We start from the raw sequence: 25,737 nt of genomic DNA on the forward strand, positions 1-25,737 counted from the left end.
ATGATAGTGAAACTATCATGGTATTCGAACAGATGAAAGACTCAACAATCAAGGTATTTTTCAATGTATTATTTCAGTTACATCACACTAAATATTTGCTATAAATTCTGTGCCTTACAATTGTGTCCTCTACAATCACGTGAAGGAGTGGTGCTCCGAAAACTAGTGCTTCCAATTAAACCTGCTGGACAATAACCTGGTGTTGTGTGATTTTTAACTTTGTTTAGTTCGGTATTGACTTGCAGATTAGCAGGGTATGGCTGATAGGGCAGTTGCATGTTCCTGCTACAGAATGTGGCAGGAGAGAGACACGACACATGTCTGTCGAACACATCTGTGGGAAGTGTTCCCAACCCCAACTCCTCGAAAACAGAGTTAGGAAACTGGAACTAGATGAACTGTAGATCATCTGGGAAGCTGAGGAAGAAATTGAGGGGATGTACAGGGAGGTGGTCACTCCTCAGACACAGGATAAGGACAGCTGGGTTACAGTTGGGGGAGGAAAGGGAACCAACATATAGAGCAGGGATCCCCTGTGGCCGTTCCCCTCAGCAATAAGTATATCGTTTTGGATACTGCTGGTAGAGATGGCCTACTAGGGGAAAGCCATAGTTGTCAGGTCTCTGGCACTGTGGCTCGGGGGGGGGGAAGGTGGGAAAGAAAGAGAATAAAAGCGCTAGTGGTTGGGAGGTACTCAATAGTTAGACAGATTGACAGGAGATTTTGTGGTCAGGAACCAGACTCCTGGAAGGTATGCTGCCTCCCTGGTGTCAGGATCCGGGATGTCATCGATCGGGTTTACAGGATTCTGAAGGAGGAGAGTGAGCAGCCAGAAATCATGGTACATATTGGCACCAATGATATAGCCAGAAAAGGGATTGAGGATCTGAAAAGTGACTAGAGAGAGCTAGGTTGAAGCTGAAGAGCAGGATGAATAGTGATCTCAGGTTTGCTGCCAAACGATAGTGAGGTGAGGAACAATCAGCGAGTGCAGCTTAACATGTGGCTGTGAGACTGGTGCAGGAGGGAGGGCTTCAGATAACTAGACCATTGGGATGCCTTCTGGGGAAGGTGGGACCTGTACATGAAGGATGGGTTGCTCCTGAACTGGAGGGGTACAAATTATCTGGGTGGAAGATTTGTTTGTAGGGTTCGGGAGGGTTTGGCAAGGAAATGGGAACCAGCGCTACATGTCTGAGAGGGGTAGTTGTAGATGGAGTAGTGACAGGATGTAGTGAATCTATCAGGAAGTTTTTTCATGTGATGAAACAAAGGGATCAGCTAATGTGTGTCTGCTTTAATGCAAGGAATGTCAGAAATAAGAGTGATGAACTTAGAGCATGGATCAGTACTTGGGACTATGATGTTGTGACCATAACGGAGACACAGGGTTTCACAGGGGCAGAATGGTTGCTTGATGTTCCAGGGTTTAGAACGTTTAAAAAGAATAGGGAAGGTAGAGAAAGAGGAGGAGCTGTAGCATTGCTAATCAGAGAGTGCATCACAACTACAGAAACAAAAAGGTTGTTGAGGAAGGTTTGTCTACTGAGTCAGTATGGGTGGAAGTCAGGAACAGCAAGGGAACAGCCACCTCACTGGGGGTTTTCTACAGACCCTCTAATAAAAGTAGGAGATTGAAGAACTCATAGGCTGGTAGATTTTGGAAAAATGCAGATGTAGCAGGGCTGTTGTTATGGGTGACTTCAACTTTCCTAATATTGACTGGAACCTCCTTAGTGCAGATGGTTTGGATGGAGCCGCTTTTGTCAGGTGTGTTAAGGAGGGTTTCCTTACTCAGGATGTAGACAAGCCAGTGAGGGGAGAGGCCACTTTGGATTTGGTGCTCGGCAATGAGCCAGGGCAGGTGTCAGATCTCATGGTGGGAGAACGCTTTGGTGACAGTGACCACAACTGCCTCACATTTACCATAGCTTTGGAAAGGAAAAGGAACAGTTACTAAGGGAAGATATTTACTTAGGGAAAGGAAATTATGATGCTATCAGACAGGAGTTGGGAAGTACAGATTGGGAGGAATTGTTCCACAGAAATGGCACATGTGGAGACTGTTTAAGGAGCAGTTGTTGTGAGTGATGCACAAAATTGTTCCCGAGACAGGCAAGAAGGGGTAAGTTTAAGGAACCTTGGATGATGAGAACAGAGGGGCTTCTCGTCAAGCGGAAGGCGGCAGCTTATGTAAGGTGGAAGTAGCAAGGATTAGCACAGCTTTAGGGGATTACAGGCTTACTAGAAAGGAGCTCAGAAATGGACTGAGGAGAGCCATGAGGGGGCACAAGAAAGGCTTGGCAGGTGGGATTAGGGAGAACCCAAAGGCATTTTACTCATACATGAGGAACAAGAGAATGATCAGAGAGAAGGTAGGGCCTGTCAGGGATAACGTAGGGAACTTGTGCATGGAGTCTGAGCAGATAGGGGAAGCCCTAAAGGGGAAAGGACCAAGGAAAGGACCTTGTTGTGAATGAGAACGTTGAGGAGCTAGGGCACAGGCTTGAACAGATCAAGATTGAAGTTGATGTGCTGGAAATTTTGGCAAACATTAAGATCCAGATTTATCCTAGGATGCTCTGGGAAGTGAGAAAGGAGGTTGCTAAGCCGCTGGCAAAGATCTTTGCTTCCTCACTCTCCACGGGGGTTTACTGGAGGATTGGAGGGAGGTGAATGTTGTTCCTCTTTTCAAGAAGGGGAGTAGGGAAATCCCGAGCGATAACAGACCAGTCAGTTTTATGTCTGTGGTCAGCAAGGTTTTGGAAAGAATTGAGGGATAGGATTTATGACTATTTGGAAAAGCATAGCATGATTAAAGGCAGTCAGCATGGCTTTGTGAGGTGAGGATCATGCCTCTCAAATCTTACTGAATTCTTTGAAGAGGTGATCAGACAGGTCGATTAAGGTCGAGCAGTAGATGTGGTGTATCTGGACTTCAGCAAGACATTTGATAAGGTGCTCCGTGGTAGGCTCATTCATAAAGTCAGGAGGTATGGGATACAGGGAGATTTGGCTGTCTGGATTCAGAATTGGTTGGCTGAGAAAAGGCAGAGTGTGGCTATAGATGGAAAATATTCTGTCTGGAGGTCAGTGTTGAGTGGTGTCCCACAGGGCTCTGCTCTTGGGCCTCTGCACTTTGTCGTTTTTACAAATGACTTGGATGAGAAGGTTGAGGGGTGGGTCAGTAAATTTGCCAATGACACAAAGATTGGAGGTGCTGATGATAGTATAAAGGGCTATTGCAGGCTGCAGCGCGACATAGACAGGATGCAGAGCTGGGCTGAGAAATAGCAGATGGAGTTCAACCTGGATAAATGCAAAGTGATGTAGTCTGGAAGGTCATAGAGTCATAAAGATGTACAGCATTCATAGAGACTTGATTGCTGAATATAGGATTAAAGACAGGATTCTTGGCAGTGTGGATGAACAGAGGGATCTTGGTGTTCAAGTGCATAGATCCCTCAAAGTTGCTACTCAAGGTGGACAGGGTTAAGAAAGCATATGGCGTTTTGGCTTTCATTAACAGGGGGATTGAGTTTAACAGCCATGAGGTTTTGCTGTAGCTCTACAAGTCCCTGGTGAGACCACATTTGGAAAATTGTGTCTAGTCCTGTTTGCCCTACTATAGGAAAGATACGGAGGCTTTGGAGAGGGTGTAAAGAAGGTTTACCAGGATGCTGCCTGGACTGGAGGGCTTAACTTACGAAGAGAGGTTGACTAAGCTCGGATGTTTTTCTCAGGAGAGAACAAGGAACAGAGGTGACCTGATCGAGGTATACAAGGTAATGAGAGGCATAGATAGAGTCAATAGTCAGATTCTTTTCCCCAAAGCAGGATTGACTGGCACATAGGTTTAAGATATTAGGAGGAAGGTGTAGAGGAGATGTCAGAGGTAGGTTCTTTATGCAGAGAGTTGAGAATGCATGGAATGCGTTGCCAGGTGATGGTGGTGGAAGCAGTGACAGTTAAGTGACTGCTGGACATGCACAGCAGTGAATTGAGGAGTGCGTAGGTTAGGTTATTTTGTTTTAGATTAGGAATAATCCTCAGCACAATATCATGGGCTGAAGGGCCTGTTCTGTGCTGTACTTTTCTATGTTCAATTAGGGTCCAAAAAAAGGATTTCTGTACAGAAGCAGTGGCCAAAGCTGTGTACTACGTGCAAAGTATTCATTTATCTTCAGCAAGGAAGCAAACATTACCAACGTCAAACTGGAGAATTTTCCAGATGGGATGGTGCAAATTAATAAAGAGTTTCAAATGTTACATCCTTCAAAAACAGAACAGGGATAAGTCAAGGATTATAAGCAGTTTAAAATTGTTGTTGGGAAAGCTCGAATCAATCACTTGCACAAATGTGAAGTAAAGAAAATCAGTTATATTTGTTAAAATCAAATAATGTACAACTAACGTGACCAGATGAGGTTTACGAGGGCAATATAGTTGATGTTGTGTACAGGGACTTCCAAAAAAGTTGAATAAGCTACCAGGTGATAGGCTTAGCTTCAAAGTTAGAGCTCATTGAATAAAAGAGACAATAGCAACATGGATTCAAAGTTGGCTGAATGGAAGTAACAGTAGTGATGAGCAAATGCTTTTTGGAGTGGAGTAATATATAGAGTCAAGTATACCAACAGTCAGTGATAGAACTGTAGTTTTCTTCTCTGCTTCTAGGCTTTGATGCTAAGGACATAGTTTAAACATTTGCGGATGATCTAAAACTTGGAACTATTGTGTATAGTGAGGAAGTCTGTGATAAATTTCAATGGACATAGAATTTATTGTAGAGAAGTGTAGTGTTACATTCTGGCAAGAAGAATTGGGAGAGATAATATTAAGGATACAATTCTAAAGTGGCGCAGGAACCAAGGGCACATGTATACAAACAACGAAGATAGCATGGCAGATTTAGAAAGTGGTGGGTAAGGCATTTGAAATGCTCAGTTTATAAACAAAACAATAAGTTACAAAAACAAGGAAGATATATTGACCTTTTATAAAACACTGATTCAACTTTAACTAGACCAATGGATCCTTTTTCAGGACACAACTGAAGGAGGATGTGTAGGCACTGGAGAGGGAGCAGAGAAGATTTACGAAAATATAAGAATGATGGCCCAGTCATGTGTTTCTTGGAGAGGAGGGGAAGATTTAGAACATCAGAATAAACTGTTTTCATTAGTAGCAGTTCAAGGACCTACTAAGTTACTCTGCATGCCAAAGCAGCCAAAATATGACCCAAGGAAATTTTTCAATATAAGAGACGAAGATGTTGAATGCACTGCCTGAGTGTGTGTTGGAAGATTATTAAATTGTCGCTGAACAAGTTAGTTAACTAACTGAAGAAAGAAAACTTGCAGACCGACATAGGTAGAAGTGTGGGACCAGCTCAGTGCGCTTGCTGATAATTAACACTGACACCATGTGTGAAATAACCTCACGGGCTATTACATTTTGTTGAGCAGGAAATATCGATTTTCAAGTTGCCTGAATCAGTCTGATATTCAAAGGCACCATAAATGGGAGAAAACAAACAAATAGGTCTCTTAATAATTTAGGATTGATGTTCAATTACCCTCAATTACTGATCTGGCATATTACTCAAAGCTCAAAAGAAATGTTTAAAAGTGAAGAGGAGCTATCTCAAATGGCTGCTTGTTAATGGCTAAGTACTTACTGTATATATCTGAATCATCTCCAAGAATCCAAACTTTGAACTGGCAATCGAGTCCAGCTGTTACCAACGTAGCTGGCCCACTTCTAGAGCCAGTCAAATTTTGAAAGCAAAGTGCTGAGATGTGGCTCTCATGTGGTGCATTTATCATAGTATTAAGGGCAAAACTGTCATGAGGAAAGAAATAAATTTTATTAATTAAAATCACACCGCAAATGACATTTGATAAATTTCGATTTATTGCAGTACTTCCCTATCAGAGATATTTAGTGGATCTTAATACCACAACTTATTTGTACAGCTCCTTAATGAAGCAGCCCAAGGCCTTTCATAATGGAATTCGTAAAAAAAAAGCAAGGACACTGATTTACATCGGGAGATAGTTAGTCAGATGAGTGAAAGTTTAGTCAAAGAGTTAAATTTTAAAAATTTCAAAGAAGAAATTGAGGTACAGGAAGAAAAGTTATAGAGAGAATTCTAGAACATAGGATCTAGAAAACTGGAGACAGCCAGCAGTGGATGAACGGTAATTTAGAATGCAGAGACCAGAATTTGTAATGCTACTTCTAACCCTGTTGGTATTCTATTTTACTTGAATATTAAAGCTAGTTATAGCAAGCATGATTCCTGTGAAAACTCTGGAATCATTGAAGGAGCGCCTTCAAACTGTTCCATCTAGCAATTGCTTAAGAAAGTTTTTTCTTACTAGAGAAAAGCCAAAGTTCAGTAGCAGAAATAAATAAAATCTCTCCTTTAGATTATAAATTATATAAGTGCATATAAGCCAAAATTCTTCAAAATACAGGGGTCAAATCTGGCCATTCACTACTATTCTTTAGTTACTCATGATCAAATGAGATTTAGAAATGTGGTCTGATGTGCAAGCCCACACTCCAACCAGAATTAATCAATGCAATTTAAAAGGGGCAATTATAAATTAAGTTGCTGGTGCAATCACACCCCTTTCTGGAGGTTCTCTCTCTGGCTCATTCAGCCATTTTCTAGACTTCAGTGTAAAAATGGCTTCTTACATTTACAGGTACAATGCCCCTCCCCTTAAGGCATAAAACTGCTTTTAAGTATTTACATCAAGCTTTCAGCTGATGTGCTAACAATGAACTTCACACGTAAAAGTGGGCATGAATTTAACATGCTGCCTGCTGTGCAATGAATGGATGCAGACTAATTACACAACACTGTCATCATATCTCTTTTGAGGTTACAAATAAACTCCTAATCATTTATAACAGCCAGTTTAACTATACAGGATGAAGAGTTATACTTCAAGCAGCAAATAATGTTGCTGTTAAAGGAAAAAAAGCACTGCTTTTAACAAAAACAGTAAAACATTCACACCCTCTGACAGAGGTTTCAAGGACTATTTTCCACCTAACAAGAGAAAGTAACAAGTGATTTATATACTTTTAGTAATATAGCTTTACAAGAAATATTGTGACAATCAACAGCTACAGTAAAAATTTCAAAAAAGTCAGTAAAACACTTGACATAATTCAAATATTTTAACTAAAATGTACAAGAGGTTCATTGCTCTAAATTCAACTTCAGTGAATCATCTTTAAATAGAGGCAAAAATAAGTTAATGTGTTTCATTTCTGTGCATGGTATTTGGGTTTGGAAAGCTCACCTCTGTTGTTCCTCATTATAAGCCCAAAGTTTCATTTGCTGCTCAAGGTCAGTGGTTTCGTCCTTCCTTTCTTCCACAGTTACCAACCATGTACCCTGACAGTCAAAGGCTGCCTTGACCACCTGAGTCTGGTTTAGTTCTGACGATTGGTGGATATATTCCTTTTGTACTATGTCTAGCTGTGAAATGGAAACAAAATGAAGCAAATTTAGCTGTACCTAAATATTACTAATCATGTCTGCTTTTTAAATATTTAGAAACTAAAGAATTCTGAAAACTAATTGGAGGGGCCTGGACAATTCTTCTGAGCAAGGGTCACCAGACCCAAAACGTTAACTTCTAATATCTCTTCACAGATGTTGCTGGAAATGCTCAGTAGGTCTGGCAGCATCTGTTTTTGTTTCTGTACATTCCACTAATGTTCCATATAGTTCTAAGAAGATTAAAGCATTGTGTGCCAAGAAATTGTTCAAAATACCAAAAGCATAAAATGTTGCATCAAAACCATTGCTGTGCGTTTGATTGCCAAAGTGTGAAAGACATGTTTGAAGTTACTTCAATGAAACATTTCTTGGAAAAATGACTCAATGATTGGGGAGACACACAACATTCATGTAATATTAATACAATAGCTGCACACAACTTTGAGTACCATTTGTATATCAAAAATAAGACTGTTTAATAATATAGGGTAAAGAAATGACCTAAAACATGGTTTATAAAATGTCATGCCAGAAGAAAATGTCAACATTAGCCATGGTGGCATTCCAACCTATGTCCCCAGAACATTAGTCTGAGGTTTTGGATTACTAGTCCAAGGGAAGTGATAGGGTAATGGTAATAACACTAGACTAAACGTAGAACCCCAAACTAATGTTCTAGGGATATGCGTTCAATTTCCACTCTGTCAGCTATTGAAGTTTGACTAATATCAGGAATTAAAAGCTAGCCTTATGGTGATCATGTAACTATTATTGATTTACATAAAGTTCATATGGTTCACTGTTGTCCTTTAGGAAGGAAATCTGCCAGTGATGTCCACATCCCCATGAAAAAATGAGAAAGGAAGAAATTTAGGAATTTATAAATTATCTGTATCTAATATCCAGCTTTCTGCATTGATACACTTCCGGGTTATTTCTAGGAGAAAAAAGGCTTTTTGGAAGAATAGTTAGGTTCTTTGTCATTTCACACTACCAGCATTCTCTATCACTAACGTACAATATTTTTGCTAAATGGCCATGGACAGTGAATTACTTATTGCTTATTTACCAATAAATATAGTCATTATGTTGAAGACCACTCATTACATGAATAATAGAACAATTAGCTTATGTCATCGGTGGTGTTTAGTCCCAACAACATTACATTTCATTCCATAGGAATCTGCACTCTATCATTTGCATCACTGATGTGTATAATTTCAGTTTAGCTTTATTGTTGAGGAAAGTAACATGGGTGCAAAAGAATTGACAAAGCCAAAGCTATTGCAGCATTAGTTGTGACTGCAAAAGCCCAAGAAAGATTCTAAGACCACTGGTAAGATAAAACAAGGATAGGGACAGATGATAACTGCGAAACAAGCAAGAAAAAGTGAAATAAAACAAAGACAAAAACAGACACAAAATGCTTCACTTTTGACAAATTCTGCAAGACTGGCTATTTTTCTCCAACATTTGGTTTTTATTTCAAATCGCCAGTATTTACAGTATTTTGCATTTGAAAAAAATGGAGGAAAAAAATCAATAAAACGAAAAAGCAGAATAAAATTATATTACAGAATTTTTCACTATTCTTCCAAGGACTGAATCTAGGTACACTTTTTGAAATGTGCTTTCAAATTAATACTTGCTTTAATGAAGCTATTTTCTCAAGTCAGCCCAATGATGTGAATTAAAAAGCAAACAAATATGTTTGCATCAGATAATAGTCTTGTGGAAATACTTTTCAGCAAGCATTTACACTTTTTAAGTTTAAATACCTCACCCTTTTTAACCTTTGTAAAAAATTAATTTCAAGGACAACTTTCAGCTATGAACATCGGATTGACATCTCCAGTGACCAGATAGGCATCAGGTAAAAAACAACTAACTTTGCTACAGTCATACAATCAGAAGTGTAGAGCATGGAAACAGACCCTTCGGTCCAACTCGTCCATGCCAACTAGATATCCCAACCCAATCTAGTCCCATCTGCTAGCACCTGGCCCATATCCCTGCAAACCCTTCCTATTCATATATCCATCCAGATGCCTTTAAAAATGTTGCAATTGTACTCGCCTCCATCACATCCTCTAACAGCTCATTCCATACACGTACCACCCTCTGTGAAAAAGTTGCCCCTTAGGCCTCATCTTTTTCCCCCTCACCCTAGACTTGTGCTCTCTAGTTCTGGACTGCCCCCACTCCAGGGAAAAGACTTTGTCTATTTATCCTATCCCTGCCCCTCAATTTTGTAAACCTCTATAAGGTCACCCCTCAGCCTCCAAGGAAAACAGCCCATGCCTATCCAACCTCTCCCTATAGCTCAAATACGCCAAACATGGCAACATCCTTGTAAAGCTTTTCTGAACTGAAAATGTGTTGCTGTAAAAGCGCAGCAGGTCAGGCAGCATCCAAGGAACAGGAGAATCGATGTTTCTGGCATGAGCCCGATTCCTGAAGAAGGGCTCATGCCCGAAACGTCGATTCTCCTGCTCCTTGGATGCTGCCTGACCTGCTGCGCTTTTCCAGCAACACATTTTCAGCTCTGATCTCCAGCATCTGCAGTCCTCACTTTCTCCTAAAAGCTTTTCTGAACCCTTTCAAGTCTCACAACATCTTTCCGACAATATTCCAACAGGGGCCTAACTCAAGTATTATTACATGAATCATGTCTACTATTTTAATATTTAGATACAACCAATGAATGCTGCACATTAACTTTCCCTGATCAGGACTTTTAAACAATCAATTGGGCCACAAGAACTTTTAGAAGAGAACACCGTGACATCCACGTTTGAGGTGCTGAAAAATATTTAAAATGCTCACCTAGTTTAAAAAGGAAAGTCTTGCATATTGGGGTTGCATCGCTTATGCATTTTTTTTCTTCCAGATTGATGCAGAATTTTAGATAGATTGATTGAACAAAGTAAATTTAGTAGCCAGTGTTGCATTATATGTTCACATTACTATGGTACAAACACAACAGTGTAACACACCAAAATCTGCTGTAAAGCATTATTGGTTAAGACATTTTCCTTCAGCATAAACATTGTTTGCACCTATAAATTACTAGGAGGTTGAGCTAACTACAGTTTGACAAGACATGGGACATTAGTGAGCAACAGGACCAACAGCCTATCTCAAGAAATGGGTTTTAAGAATAACAAAAAAAAACTTGGAACGGTAGGGAAGAAAGTTGACTGAAAGTGTCGATAAAGTGTGGAGCTGGAAAAGGCACAGCAGGTCAGGCAGCATCTGACGGGCAAGAAAGTTGATGTTTTGGGCATAACCCTTCATCAGGGTCCTGATGCCCAAAATGTGGACTCTCTTGCTTCTCAGATGCTGCACAACCTCCTGTGCCTTTTCCAGTGCCACACTTTATCGAATCTGATTTACCAGCATCTGCAGTCCTCACTATCTCCTAATTGATTGTTAACCTAAATTTGACTGTCAAGAGAAATAAAGAAGAAACCATTGAGTTAAAGACAAAAAGCAAGAGAACAGGAAGAGAAAAGAGAAAATGTTTAAAACCTCTTTAGAATATTTAAGACAATCAAGAATGCGACTCCAGTTTCACTTATCCCTTTTTGGTTTAGAATATACTGAATCATAGCGTAAGATTAATCATCTAAATCATTAAGAAAGTCTGTGTGCAGTCAAATACCAATTCTAACATTGTGTGATGAGCTTAACAGGCAAATAACTTACAAATAAGAATTTCTTGATAATTGTATGGTTAAATGGCAAGCTGATGCAGTCATAAGACTAATGATGAATTGGCACAAATTATCTAACAACTGGTGATGAGCGCAACTCATGCAGTATTTGCCACATGCTAGCAATGACAATGTTTTGCTTTGTCAGCAAATTCTAGGTCATTGTTTCAAATTAAACTCAGTCTGATTTTATTTACATGCAATTTACTTCACAAAAGATTAAGCAGTCAAAAAGCATACAGAATTCATCCATATTAAAAATGTCTCGATTGTTACAACCAGCACAAACCCAGTCCCCACAATGTACGTCGTGCAAGTAAAGATTGGGTAATGTACGTTAATTACAAGAGAAGAAACTCTTGGAAAACTGATGGGGCATCTAAACCAAAAATGTAGTACCTATGGCAGTCCTCAATTCATAACGGAATTATAAAAAGGTTGAATTAAAGAAAGAAAAATCAAATGACCACAATAAATAAATACTAAGAATAGAAACTGGACAACTCAATTCAAAAACGGATTCAAAATCTACACAAAAACTGTTAACCAAAACTAACCAAAGGCCATCCCATTCAGGTAAATCTAAAATTACTGTGAATACCCTAATTTATTATTGCTGTAAAAGCTAGGTATTACATTTAATCAGTGGTCAAAACCTCAAACAGTTAAGAAAAATACAAAAACAATGTCTCGTTTGTCCTATACTACAATTATGTTTTTATTTAACATGAACTGCTTTAAACCACTGATCCCTACTCCAACAAAATAGACATTATCCAGAATTTCCAAACACATACAGACAATCATACATGTTACAATTATTTCATGTGATGACTTAGATGAAAAATGCATCAGTTCAAGAAATACTTTGAAATGCAATGAGTTGATGCGTAAACACTACAGCCTTTTTGTCAGAACCTAAGCTTACAATGGCAAGCCAGGAAACCAAGTCATGGGATTCTGTAACATTATTTATATATGGGACAAGTGTGGCAACAAAAAAGAACTTAAAGCATGATTTTTTTTCATAAAAATATGAAAGACAAGATTGAAAATAACTGCATACACTTACATTGTACAACTGCTTGTCACTCTGGAGTGAATAAAATTGCAAATGCCCTGGTTTCCCATTTAGAACCAGAGCTTTGCTTCTTGGATCAAGCATTAAATCAGTTAAAACCTCCTGACCTGTAAAAAGAAACAAAATAAAAAATGGAAAACAATTGAGTGCCAATGAATAGCTCGTTCAAACAAGTCTCAGCCAGATACATACCTTTAACTAAACCTTGAATTATGGCAGAAACAGTCAAGTTGCTTTGGATGGTGATTATTTCTGAAAGAAAAATCCCAAGATGTGATATTGAAAAGTTGAAACAGGATGCCCAGGGGATTGGGACAGACAGTCAAATTAGAAACATTACAAAATTAGACAAGATCATAGAAGATAAAAAATGAACAAGTTTGAAATACACGAGCCTAAATGCACAAAGTGTGATTAATAAACTGATGAGCTACAGCACAAATAGCCACTTGCTAGGCCATATTGGATGCTTAATAACCTTGGGTACAAGATATTTGGGAAATAAAACAATGAAGGAGGAATGGCAGATCAAGCTAATCACTAAAATGCAATCATTTAGATTAACAAACTTTTCGGAATTAAACACAAATCGGTATCAAATGCTGATCCTGCCATTTCAAAAGTTAGCAAAGTTCAACCTTTGAAAGTTTTAAATAGAATTAACCAAATAAGCAATAGAACTATAAAGTTAAAACTTTGCTAAAACAGTGACTCTAAGTTTCTAACTCTTACTATTATCACTGTGAGATGTACAATGCAAGAAACCATCAGGCGAGGTTGCAATATGTTCAATCGCTCCCCCAAGTCGAGGCAGAAAGTTTTTCTTTGTTTCAGATTTATATTGCCATTGAACCAGTACAGACTCCACTCCTCCAGAGAGCAAACTAGTGCCTGTTAAAAAACCACAGTAAAATGAATCAGCCAAGAATATTTTTCTAGTCTTTCACAAATAGTTGTCACCATAAAATCTCAATTAAAAAATTCTCAGCCTAAAAAGATGCTCTACAATGCAAAAAACACAAATCACTGTCAACGTGACTTAAAATTCTCAAAATGTTTGGTTGAATCTTAACTGTCCTTTTAATTGCTAACCAGCAACTCAGTTCAAGGCTAATTAGGAACAGGCAACAAATTCTAGCCTTGCAGAAGATGCCCACATTCCATGAAATAACTTAAAAAAAGGATGCAGAGGACATTTCCCGGAATGATTTCAGGTAGGAGGAAATTTAACCAGAAGTTTAGTTTGGCGAAACTGTGCTCATCTTGGAGGCTGGAGTTTGATGAAAAATGTGACAGAGCTGTACAATACTTTGGTAAGTTTAGAGGAGGTAAACAAAAAAAAAGCCTATTCCTATTAGCGGATAGATTTAAGATGTTGGACAGAGGAAAAGTGAGGAATTTTTTTTAAAAATGCAATGTCGGTGGAAGCAGAGCATGATTTTAAAAAGATATTCAGTAGTCATTTGATGGAAAATAAACTTGCAGTGCAATAGGGAGAGAGCAGGTGGACAGAATTGACTGGACTGGTCTGCTGACAATCAGCAATGACCTTCTTGTCACGAAATGACAATGACAAATTCCAAATTCGTTCTCTTCAGAAAAACAAAAAGATCAAAATTTTAATATGTATAGTATTAAAATTTTAATTTCCATACAAATTAAAAATCTTCAGAAACTTGTGTACCATGATAATGTAAAAAGAAAAAAAAAGTCTCCCACTTAAAGGCTGGTCAAGTTAGAAACTTGCACATATTTCCCTACCTTCTGCTGAGAAGATCAGATCATTGACTACATTGTGATGCCAGTGTTGGGTTGAATACGTATACTCCTGTTTGTTACTGATGTTCCTCCTAGAAAATTGAAAATTCAAATCAAACCTAGGAACTTTTCACTTTTGAAAAGAGTCTATTTTCCTTTAAAAAAAATGCTCAATTACATTGTGTGATGGGAATAATTCAATATTAAAAATGTACAAAAAGTATTTTATACATGAAACACTTGGAAAACTTCATAATTGTATGAGTTCTCACTTTAATTCAATTTTTACACTTTGAAACATTCTGAATGACCAGCTGCTTTTATGGAACAGCATATTAAATAGACCAGAACATGCTCATGGAGATTGCTAATTGCTAATACATTTCAGTCAAGGCTGCAGATTGAAAAACATTTTGTATTTTTTTTCTACATGTTTATGCTTCAATGTCAAATGCTGTTTAATATACTGATTCCTGAAACAATTGCTAAAACATTGAGTCATGACATTTTAGTAATGGTCTTAGTCCCTAAGCACTCCTTTCTCGCATTGAAAGTAATGGAGCATCCCATTGTTATGTAGACCTTTGCAGATTTTACTGTTGAGCGTGTCAAACAGAATTGCATACATGGGAATTCCATCAGAATGGGATTATTAAAGCCTGTATTTTAGCAGTTACAAAAATAATGAGAGAATGAAAACCTTGTATCAGTTTGTAAACTGTAATAAGGAGGAAGAGTGAGAATGAATTCCAACAAGCATTTTGAAAAATACAGGGCGAACTCCACATCAGTGGGTCCAGTTTCTGCAGTTTCAGTTACCCACAATTTACCACTGCCCAAAAACATTATAGGGAATGTTTCAGAACCAGGGACCAGGGCTGCTGGGAAGGCACATTTCCCATTTAAATGAATGGGTTCACACCCATCCGTGGTTTCGGGCCTCTGCGGTAGGTCTTGGAACCTATCCCCTGCAGTGGTGGGGTGGTGGTGGGGGTCACGTGAACTACTATAACACCAAAAGTAAGATAACTAAATACCATACCAGAGCCGAATTTTACCATCTTTGTGGCCTGTTGCTACACAGTCTTCCTTTGGATGACAGGCTACACACGTAAACACATTATTTGCTCCTTTCCGATCTTTGCTACTCAAGGGAAACCTTAAAATGTAAATCAGCATAAGATTATTCTTCTGTTGCCTAGGTTGTAAATAGATTGTTTCTTAAAACTGAGTACGCAGAAGAAAAATCAAAGTTTCCAACCTGTAGTACTTTCTCCTTTTAAAGAAAAGCACACAAAGTTCAAGAGATTTGACTGAAGCAACAAACTGACCCTGTTAATAGAAAACAATATGCTCAGCATTGTTTTGGAGAAAATTAAAAAAAAACGCATTTTGCATTCTGATGTCATTTAAACTGATCAAAGAAGTATAAAATACATGAAGTTGAGAGATGCATGGCTGCTATAGGAAAGGTGTTGTGAAACCTGCAAGGATTCAGAAAAGACCTACAAGGATGTTGTCAGAGTTGGTGGGTTTGAGCTATAGGGAGAGATTGAATAGATTGAATGGAGCATTGGAGGATGAGGGAGTGACCTTAAGATTTACAAAATCATGAAGGGCATGGATAAAGGCAGTCAAAGCCTTTTCCCTCCAGTAATGAAGGCCAAAACTCGAGGGCATAGGTTTAAAGTTAGAGGGGAAAGATTTAAAAGGGACATAAGGGGCAACTTTTTCATGCAGAAGATGATGAATGTATGGAATGAGCCACTAGGGGTGGTGGTTGAGGCTGGTACAATTACAACATTTAAAAGGTATCTGTATGGATAAATGAATAGGAAAGGTTTAGTGGGACTAGATTAATGTAGAATATCTGTTTGGCATGGACGAGTTAGACCAAAGGGCCTGATTCTGTGCTGTACATCTCTATGAATATTTCTATTTTAAACTTAATTCATTTATTCAAAAAGGTTAACTTCCTCACCATGTAACTTTTATCTCTGAATAAAAATTATTTGGATACATATATTACCAGTAACAGCTATTTCCTACAATATTATAGTCACAGAAAGAACATCCTTCTCACTCCGTAGACACTATCAGTTAGTACTTTGGCGACAGGTTAATCTCTCATTGGATAAAACTTTATTTCTCTATCTATAAATATCATGCGTCATTAAACAAGGACACAAATGTACATTAGGTTATATTTGCACTTTTCCCTGTCAGGAAAGGTTTATCGTAATCCATAATCTTGTTTTATTAATCAACATAATTGAGATAAGTTAAAATGATTTTTTAAAAATCAGGTGTAAGAAAGCAAATTCCATTTTGTTTACAATGATTTTTAATTTACAGCTGGATAATCGAGGAGTCCTACCTCTCTGCCAAAAGCTATCGATTTCGGTGATTGATGTACATCATCCAAAACAACAGTTACGTCTTTAACTGCAACCTCTTGATCAGTTGACTTGGGCAGATTGATGGACACCAACTGAAAATTCCCTGGAGCACAGCAGAGATCGCAAAGCATGGCCACAAAGTACAACATTTAAGAACGACCCTCAAATTTTACTTCCATGATGTAATTTAGAAACATTCCAATGACTACCAAAACTTAAAGTGCAAACAGAATGAAAATCCAATATTACACTTGGTTAGAGAAAAAAGACCAATTGAAAATGATTGCTAAATTAATAATTACATACAGGCTTTGGTAGTACAGGACCTGAATACTACTGAAAACAAACAGATTATCAAAGTTTCTCATTTTGTACTCATACCAAAAATGTAAAAGTTCAAACAATTGAAATAATTTATATTGCGAGAGAAAAGGTGTCCTGGTTGGTGCTCTTTTCCCTGGTTGTTTTCCCTCCATCCAGAATATCATTTTATTTTTATTTGATTTTTAGTTACATGTTGATATTTGATAGTTTTGTTTACCTGTGGCTAAAACTTACTCGTGCGTAGTGAACATTAGTCTAGTTAAATACAGGAACTTGGTTAGTGTTTTCAGTTAACCCGATTTTATCAGACAGGTAAACTTTGCAGACTTTCTTTAAATCATTAACTATCATAGCATCCCAGAGAAAAAGGGGCTTGAGAATCAGTGCACTTTCACATGTCGGCTGCAACATGAACTCGACAGATTATCTTAAATTGGTTCTGGTGTAGCTGTTAGCACTTACAGGATTGCTCAAAAAGTGCCGCTCAGCTGTGGAATCGCAACTAATAATCTTGCTTTAGGTTATGCAAAGTGGGCTGGTTGAGTATGATCTGTATTCAACTTATTACGAATAGCCAAAAAAAAAAGTTTAATTCCATAAGTTAAGCATTGGAACATACAGACTACATCTGGATGTAGGTTTGCTTGCTGAACTGGAAGGTTCATTTCCAGATGTTTTGTCACCCTACTAGGTAACATCTTCAGTGCTGATGATTTCTGCTTTCTATTTATATGTTTGGGTTTCTTTGGGTTGGTGTTGTCATTTCCTCTGATGTCATTTTCTGTTCTTTTTCTCAGGGGATGGTAGATGGGGTCTAACGCGATGAATTTGTTGATAGGAGTTCCAGTTGGAACGTCATGCTTCGAGGAATTTTCGTTCATGTCTCTGTTTGGCTTGTCCTAATACCGTGCAAGAACTGTAATAAACACTACATTGGACCAACAGGCAGAAAACTAGTCACCAGGATACATGAACATCAACTAGCCACAAAACGACGTGACCCTCTATCACCAGTATCCTTACATACAGATAAGGAAGGACACCACTTCGACTGGGACAACACTTCCAACCTAGGACAAGCCAAAGAGAGACATGCACAAGAATTTCTAGAAGTGTGGCATTCGAACCGGAACTCTATCAACAAACACATCTACCTGGGCCCCATTTACCACCCCCTGAGAAAAAGAATAGGAAATGACATCAGCATAGAAAGTGACATCACCATCCCAAAGAAACCCAAATTTCTAAATAGAAAGCACAAATCATCAGCACTGCTTCACCCGGAGGCCCACTGAGGATGTTACCTAGTAGGGTGACAATGTCTGGAAATGAATCTTCCAGCTCAGCGAGCAAACCTACATCCAGAACCTCAACCTGAGCTACAAATCTTCTCAAAACTCACTACGTACAGACTACATACCTGGCATCATACCTGCATATTTCCAGAGTAAAACAGCTTTCTTTATCTGGGAGAGTTGTTCAAATTTTTGAAATATGTTGCCTATCCAGGATAATGTGAGGTAGGCCAGGTACATCTCAGCTTGAATAATACTTACATGCAGATCAAAGAGCTTAAAACTAAGCTAGATTGTCTGTACATGTTAAACTCCTACAAAGATTATGTTACAAAACAAAAGGATATTTGACCAATGCTTAAAAGGTCAATATGCTTAGAGAACAGAGCACTGGATATTAAAATACAGTTGATTATATTAGCATTAAACAGCTTTTCTAAATGTTATATTCGTATTTATTTTCTATTTAAGTGCACAAACAATGCAATGTTGGCAAAGCAGAAGGCTTATTAAATCAGATTTCAAAACTGATTTGTAAACTTTTTAGTTACCTGAGATTTCATTATTATCTTTTGGAACAATAGCAAAGATGGACTTTTCGTCAGCAGCAGACGTGTACAGGGCAAGCAGTTTAAAGTCCACAACAAAGGTCTATAGAGGAAAATTATGGTTAATGCATATTTTAAAAAACATTAAAATTCTTTACGCTGCAGTTTAAAGTACACCACCACTTACTTTCATTAAGATTCCATCTGTGAAGTCCCAAAGTCTAATTGTGCCATCCAATGACGTAGAATACAACTATAAACAAATAACGAAATCACCATTAACCATTTGAAAAAGGCATTTCATTGAAGTTATTCTTCACATAAGTTAAACTGCATAGACTTCATATGTTATTAAACTTTGATGCAAATTTTAACTGAGATGATACTATGGCATCAAGAGGTGAATTTTGTCCCGGTTTTAAGATGAGACAGAGGTCTGACAGTCTGCTCAAACCCCATAAGTAGATACCTTGCGAACCCTTGGATTTTTTCAGCTGGAACAATGGAAACAGCCTGAATTGATGGGATCAAGCTGCCAAAGAACTGGGATTTTTAGTTTCAGCTTTCTGCAGTTGCTGCAGTCTTGAAAGTAGATGTGGAAATTCTTAATCTCGTCTCTGTTAAAGCTAAAAGCTAGGTTTCTCTTCCTGTTGCTAGAATTGCATGTGAGACAATCTATTTTACTGAATTTGCTTGTGCCAAGGGTGTATTTATGGGATGTTATTATATTAGAACAGTGAATACGTTATTTTGTTACACATTTTGATAGAGTTACAGTTAAGCCAATTCTTTTTGTCTTTTTTAAACTGTAGTGTAAAAATAAAGAGTGTTTTGCTTAAAGTAGTTTGACCAATTGAATTGTATCTGAAATGCAATGCCTTACACCTACCTTTAAAATAGGAAAAAGTTAGGGTCTAGGTTATCTTAATATATTTTAATGGGGTCCATAATATGATCAAATAACAGTTATTATTTAGGTTCTCATCAATGCCAGATAAGGAATCTTTCTCCACGTAACGAAGAAAAACAAACCATCAATAGCTGTGATGGTCCAATATTTTATGAAAACTTTCACTCATTATATGGAAGACAGGATCCCCTTTTCTGCCAGAGAAAAAAAAGCAATACCACTGATTTCCATCAGTTAAAGCTAATAAGTCATGAATGGAACAAAAACAAAGTGCTGGTGAAACTCAGGAGGTCTGGCAGCATCTAAAGAAAGGAGTCAGAGTTAATGTTTCAAGTCTGGCGACTCTTCATCAGAAGGATGGGTTGAGAAACAGATCAGCCATGGTCAAATGGTGGAGCAGACTCAATGAGCTAATTCTGCTCCTTTACTTAATAGTCTTATTCACTACCCCAAATCTATAGGCAAGAGAGGACACATATTTGTTTCACCTTCTTTCTCACTATAAACAGACTTTAGATACATGCACAGAATTTTAAATACTGCCGGATCTTTCAGCCAGACTATTTTTGTTCTAATCATATTGTTTGACCAGAGAGGAAAATAAAAGTTCTGTATCACCAGAGGTATTCCACAGGGATCGGTTCTGGGTCCTTCCTTGTCATTTATATAAATGATTTGGATGAGAATATAGAAGGCATGGTTAATATGATTGCGGACGACATCAAAACCGATGACACCGTAGACAGCAAAGATAGTTTACGATTATAATGGGGTCGTGGTCAAATGGGTCAATGGCTGTAAAATGGCACATGGGAGTTCAATCTGGACAAATGCAAGGTGTCGCATTTTGGTTCAACAAATAGGGTAGGACTTGTACAGTTAATAGTAGGGCCTTGGGTAGTGCTGTAGAACTAGGGGACCTAGGCATTTGGAAACATACGTTTTTGAAGTTCAGTAGATAGGGTGGTTAAAAACGTGTTCAGCACAATTGCCTTCATCGCTCAATTCTCCGAGTATAGGAGTTGGGAAGTCATTGAGATTGTACAAGACACTGTTGAGGCCTCTTCTGGAGTACTGCGTCCAGTTTTGTCATCCAGTTGTAAGGATATTAAGCTGGAGAGGGCTCCGAAGAGGTTTATCAGGATGTTGCCAGGTATAGTAAGTTTGAATTACGAAGAATGGCTGGGAGTTTTTTTTACTGGAGCATAGGAGGTTTAGAGATGATCTTTTAGAAGTGTTTAAAAGCATGAGGGATATAGAAAGTTTTAATGGTAGGTGCCCTTTTCCTGAGATGGGGGATTTCAAGATTGGGGGCACATTTTCAAGGAGAGAAAGATTTAAAAAAAGATAGAGGGGCTTTTTTTTCTTATAGAGGGTGTTTCACGTGTGGAATGAACATCCAGGAGAATTAGAGGATGTGGGCACAATTACAATGTTTAAAAGACATAGGAAAGGTTTGGAGGGATATGGGCCTGGGGCAGGCACATCGAACTAGTTTAGTTTGGAATTATAGTCAGCATGGACTGGTTGGACTAAAGGGTCTGTTTCCATGCTATATGACTGACTTGAAAACTAATTGTGTCACTTCCATTCAGAAGAACATTTACAAGTGTCGTAAGTCAGTTGGGATGTGTTCCATTTGCTAATAGTCACAACACAGCCGCCAACACATCAAATCAGTCTCCAGTATCTTCTACAAAGCTCACTTATGTACCGCACTGCATGGGTTGTGATATAGATGTTACAATGTAGTAAAACTCTGTTGTGGCCAAAGATTAACTCTAAAACAAAACTGACTTACCTGCAAATGATTTCTGGGATTAAGCTGAATGCCTGTGACAAGATTCTTATGGCCTTGCAGAACACGTACACATTCCTCTGTGGCTGTACTATATACTTTCACAAAATCGCCTGATGCACACAACAAATATCTGCAGAATGAATATTAAGTTTCTGAGAACTACTTTGAAAACAAACAGAACAGATTAAGAAAATAAGTTCCATTCTGCTTTTCTACTAGCTAAAAAAGGTTCACTGGAAAGCATTGTAAGAATTTTGCACTTCTACACTTTTTGTATTGAATTCATCCCACATGATATTAGAGTAGTTGAAATCCTCCCAGCTATTGCCCTTTGAGATATTCTTAATGCCTTTACATATTTTCTCTTATCTTCCTTCACCTCTGAGGGTCTCTAACATATTCTCAAGCAATGTAATTACCCCTTTTTTTATCTTCAGTTCAACCACCGGGCATATTATTTTCTTAAACAATAATGTAACTTTGTTTATTCTTCCTACCTACCTACCCCATACCAAATTCCTGTAACAGGAATATTGTTAACATTCACATCTAGTTTAAGCCACATTTCATTAACAGCCAGATCTTGAGTGTCATCGTCAGCATACCATGTTAATCACTAGAATCATTGCATTATGTGTACCATTAACAATGAAGAATAACTCATTTGTTGTCTATTTTCTAGACTTTGTTTCCTCTGCCTTTCATTCTCACTTATCAATTTTCTGCCTAATATTTCCTGCTATTTTCCTTGAATAAACTGTTGTCAGGTTCCAATCCCGCTACCAATCATTCCACAGTAACATCACCAAATCCTTGATCCAACTCCACTGAGGTGCAATCCTTCCTAGTTATACATGGGCCACTTTTCCCAAAACTAGACACATACCCCTAAGATTCTTTAAGTACTACCTCAAGATGAGCATTATCTTCCTACCTGTCACACAGCAGCATGAGTAATCTGAAGACTCCTACCTGTGCAAGGGGGGGAAGAGAGAGGAGAGAAGGGAGAGATGGAAGGGAGAGGGGAAATGAGGAATCTGGTGAAGTCCACATCGATGTCCTGGGGTTGATGTGTTCCAAGGTGGAAGATGACGTATTCTTCCTCCAGGCATTGGGTGGTGAGGGACCAGTGGTGGAGGTGGCCCAGGACCTGCATATCCTCAGCCAAGTGGGAGGGAGAGTTGAGATGTTGGGCCACGGGGCAGTGTGGTTGATTGGTGCAGGTGTCCCAGAGACGTTCCCTGAAGCGCTCTGCGAAGAGGCGTCCAGTCTCCCCAATGTACAGGAGACCACATCGGGAGCAACAGATACAATAAACGACACTGGTGGATGTACAGGTGAAACTTTGATGGATGTGGAAGGCTCCTTTGGGGCCTTGCATGGAAGTGACGGAGGTGGTGTGGGCGCAGGTTTTGCAATTCCTGCAGTGGCAGGGGAAGGTACCAGGACAGGAGGGTGGGTTGTTGGGGGGGGCATGGAGCTGACTATCTAGTCAGATCCACGCTCCCTAACAACCCACCCTCCCTCCTGGCACATCCCAAAGACGAGTTACCAAACGAGTGAATCTCCTCTCCTTTTGTTGGCTTTAAAGAGGAACGGAGTCCCCATTTTATTAATTACAGGTTAGCCCGTGTGATTGAATATGCAAGTACAACACAAAAGGCACAACAATAAACAAGAGGGTATTGAGGATAAACTGTCAGGAGTACACCTTCAGCATCCCGACGAGAACGTTACAACCAATGCACACCAGGCTTCACTGGTGCACTCATTGGCGGCGTATGCAGCAAAGCCTCCCAGCCTGGTTCACAGACGGTGGGCGGCTGTCCCAGTTCCAGGACTGGGAGAGAGAGAGAGAGAGAGAGACAGTGGGAACCGGGACTAGGCCCTAACTCCCTCCACAGTTCCTCACTGCTGCCTCACCGGGTATTAGAATGTACCCGAGCCAGCGACATCCCAGAGCAGGCAGACAGCCACATGGCTGCTAGTAGCCGGGCTCCCCCGGCAGACGCAGCATCAGACGGCACTCACCTGTTGTCGGTGGAGAAGAGCGGCCGCCTGTAGTTGATTTTGCTGCCGCCAGTGCGGATCACGCGCACGTCATCCCGAGCGGTCTGTTCCACCATCTTCCCCGACCTTACCACCACATGGTCTGGGGGCTGAGGGCGGGGCTTAGGCGTGACGACGTGGCGGGCTCGGACCGCCCACTGGAGGGGCGGGGCTTGGTGCGTGTGACATCAGAGGGGTGGGCTCTGTTCATAGGAGCCATTCGAAAGGCGGGGCTTGTTGCGTGTGACGTCGAGAGGGGCGTGGACAAAGTTAAAACTCACAGAACATCAGGTTTAGTTGCAAACACCAGCTATCGGAGCGCTGCTCCTTCAACAGATAGGTAGTGGAGTCATAAGACACAGAATTCAAAGTAAAAGATTACAGTCATACAGTGATATATTGAGCAAACCTGAAATTGTTAAGTCTTTCATCTTTGAGAATGTAGGTTTTGGTTCATAAATCCCAAAACTTCTTTCAAGTCACCTTCTCGCAATAACTTTAAAGATGAAAGACTTAACAATTTCAGGTTTGCTCAATGTATCACTCTAGCCTTTTGCTATAAATTCTGTGTCTTATGATCTTATACTCCATAACCACCTAATGAAGGAGCAGTGATCCGAAAGCTAGTGCTTTCAAGTAAACCTGTTGGACTATAACCGGTGTTGTGTGATTTTTATCTTCGTCAGCGGGGTGGACCTTGTGCCTGTTACTTATGCTGGTACAGTATTCATGAAGCTAAGAATACTTAGCTTTAGTATGAAGCTAAGTTTTATTAACAACTCCCTCTACCTCGCATAGAATCATGCAGCATGGAAACAGGCCATTCTAACTCAACTATGCCGGCCAAGTTTCCCAAACTAAATTAGTCCAATTTGCCAGTACATGGCTCTCTTAAACCTTTCCTATTTGTGTACCTATTTTTTAAGTGTTGTAACTGTATCCACATTTTCCTCTCTGTGGAAAAAGTTGCTCCTCATATCCCTTTTAAATGTTCCTCCTCTCACCTTAAAAACTTTGATCTTTAGTTTTGAAATTATCCATCCCAGGGAAAAGACCTTTGCTATTCACCTTATCTATGCCCCTCATAGTTTCATGAACTTTTATAAGATCACCCCACCAATGAAAAAAAATTCTAACTCCAACCAGCCTGTTCCTATAATTCAAACCCTCTAACCCTGGCAATATCCTAGTAAATCTTTTCTGAACCCTCTCCAATTTGATAAAATCTTTCCTATAGTAGGGCGACCAGAACCGTACACAGTACTCCAAAAGTGGCCTCATCTATGTTCTGTACAACCTCAATTTAATGGTGTTTGCATATATAGAACTAATACTCTTTCATTCTTACTGTCTGCCCATGTTCTTTGCACTGAAGTGCATCAATTCACACTTCTCAGTGTTGAATTTCGCTTGCCACTTATCTCCACCAATCTTACAAAATCTTTTTCATTTTCTGCAAAGTTCTTAGTTTACAATTTTCTCATTTTCTATCATCTGTAAACTTTGAAGGCCTGTGACCAGTGGAGTGCCATAAGGATCGGTGCTGGGTCCTCTACTTTTTGTCATTTGCATAAATGATTTGGATGCGAGCATAAGAGGTATAGTTAGTAAGTTTGCAGATGACACCAAAGTTGGAGGTGTAGTGGACAGCGAAGAGGGTTACCTCTGATTACAACAGGATCTGGACCAGATGGGCCAATGGGCTGAGAAGTGGCAGATGGAGTTTAATTCAGATAAATGCGAGTGCTGCATTTTGGGAAAGCAAATCTTAGCAGGACTTATACACTTAATGGTAAGGTCCTAGGGAGTGTTGCTGAACAAAGAAACCTTGGAGTGCAGGTTCATAGCTCCTTGAAAGTGGAGTCGCCGGTAGATAGGATAGTGAAGAAGGCATTTGGTGTGCTTTCCTTTATTGGTCAGAGTATTGAGTACAGGAGTTGGGAGGTCATTTTGTCGCTGCACAGGACATTGGTTAGACCACTGTTGGAAAATTGTGTGCAATTCTGTTCTCCTTCCTATCGGAAAGATGTTGTGAAACTTGAAAGGGTTCAGACAAGATTTATAAGGATGTTGCCAGGATTGGAGCATTTGAGCTACAGGGAGAGGCTGAACAGGCTGGGCTGTTTTCCCTGGAGCGTCGGACGCTGAGGGGTGACCTTATAGAGGTTTACAAAATTTTGAGGGGTATGGATAGAATAAATAGACAAAGTCTTTTCCCTGGATTTGGGGAATCCAGAACTAGAGGGCATAGGTTTAGGGTGAGAGGGGAAAGATATAAAAGAGATCTACGGGGCAACTTTTTCACACAGAGGGTGGTACTGTATGGAACGA

The 25,737-nt window shown here is 39.3% G+C and overlaps 1 protein-coding gene across 2 annotated transcripts in view; it reads right to left on the reverse strand.

Moving 5' to 3' along the window:
* Window positions 1-23,532, reverse strand: part of wdr75 (WD repeat domain 75) — a 35,592-nt gene extending 12,060 nt beyond the window's left edge. The window contains exons 1-13 of one of the 2 annotated variants that reach the window (XM_072579021.1): window positions 23,389-23,532; window positions 21,358-21,487; window positions 18,834-18,899; window positions 18,650-18,749; window positions 16,458-16,582; window positions 15,342-15,412; window positions 15,123-15,239; window positions 14,084-14,172; window positions 13,055-13,213; window positions 12,515-12,574; window positions 12,314-12,429; window positions 7,323-7,501; window positions 5,681-5,844 (exon numbers count right to left, since the gene is read on the reverse strand). In XM_072579021.1, coding sequence (XP_072435122.1) covers window positions 5,681-5,844; window positions 7,323-7,501; window positions 12,314-12,429; window positions 12,515-12,574; window positions 13,055-13,213; window positions 14,084-14,172; window positions 15,123-15,239; window positions 15,342-15,412; window positions 16,458-16,582; window positions 18,650-18,749; window positions 18,834-18,899; window positions 21,358-21,487; window positions 23,389-23,483 — 1,471 coding nt within the window. In that variant the 5' untranslated portion in view covers window positions 23,484-23,532. The remainder of the gene's footprint in view (window positions 1-5,680; window positions 5,845-7,322; window positions 7,502-12,313; window positions 12,430-12,514; window positions 12,575-13,054; window positions 13,214-14,083; window positions 14,173-15,122; window positions 15,240-15,341; window positions 15,413-16,457; window positions 16,583-18,649; window positions 18,750-18,833; window positions 18,900-21,357; window positions 21,488-23,388) is intronic. The other variant, XM_072579022.1, reaches the window with a different exon arrangement.
* Window positions 23,533-25,737: the final 2,205 nt, after the last annotated feature.

This window comes from Chiloscyllium punctatum, chromosome 10, assembly GCF_047496795.1.
Source record: "Chiloscyllium punctatum isolate Juve2018m chromosome 10, sChiPun1.3, whole genome shotgun sequence".
Classification (NCBI taxonomy): Eukaryota; Metazoa; Chordata; class Chondrichthyes; order Orectolobiformes; family Hemiscylliidae; genus Chiloscyllium; species Chiloscyllium punctatum.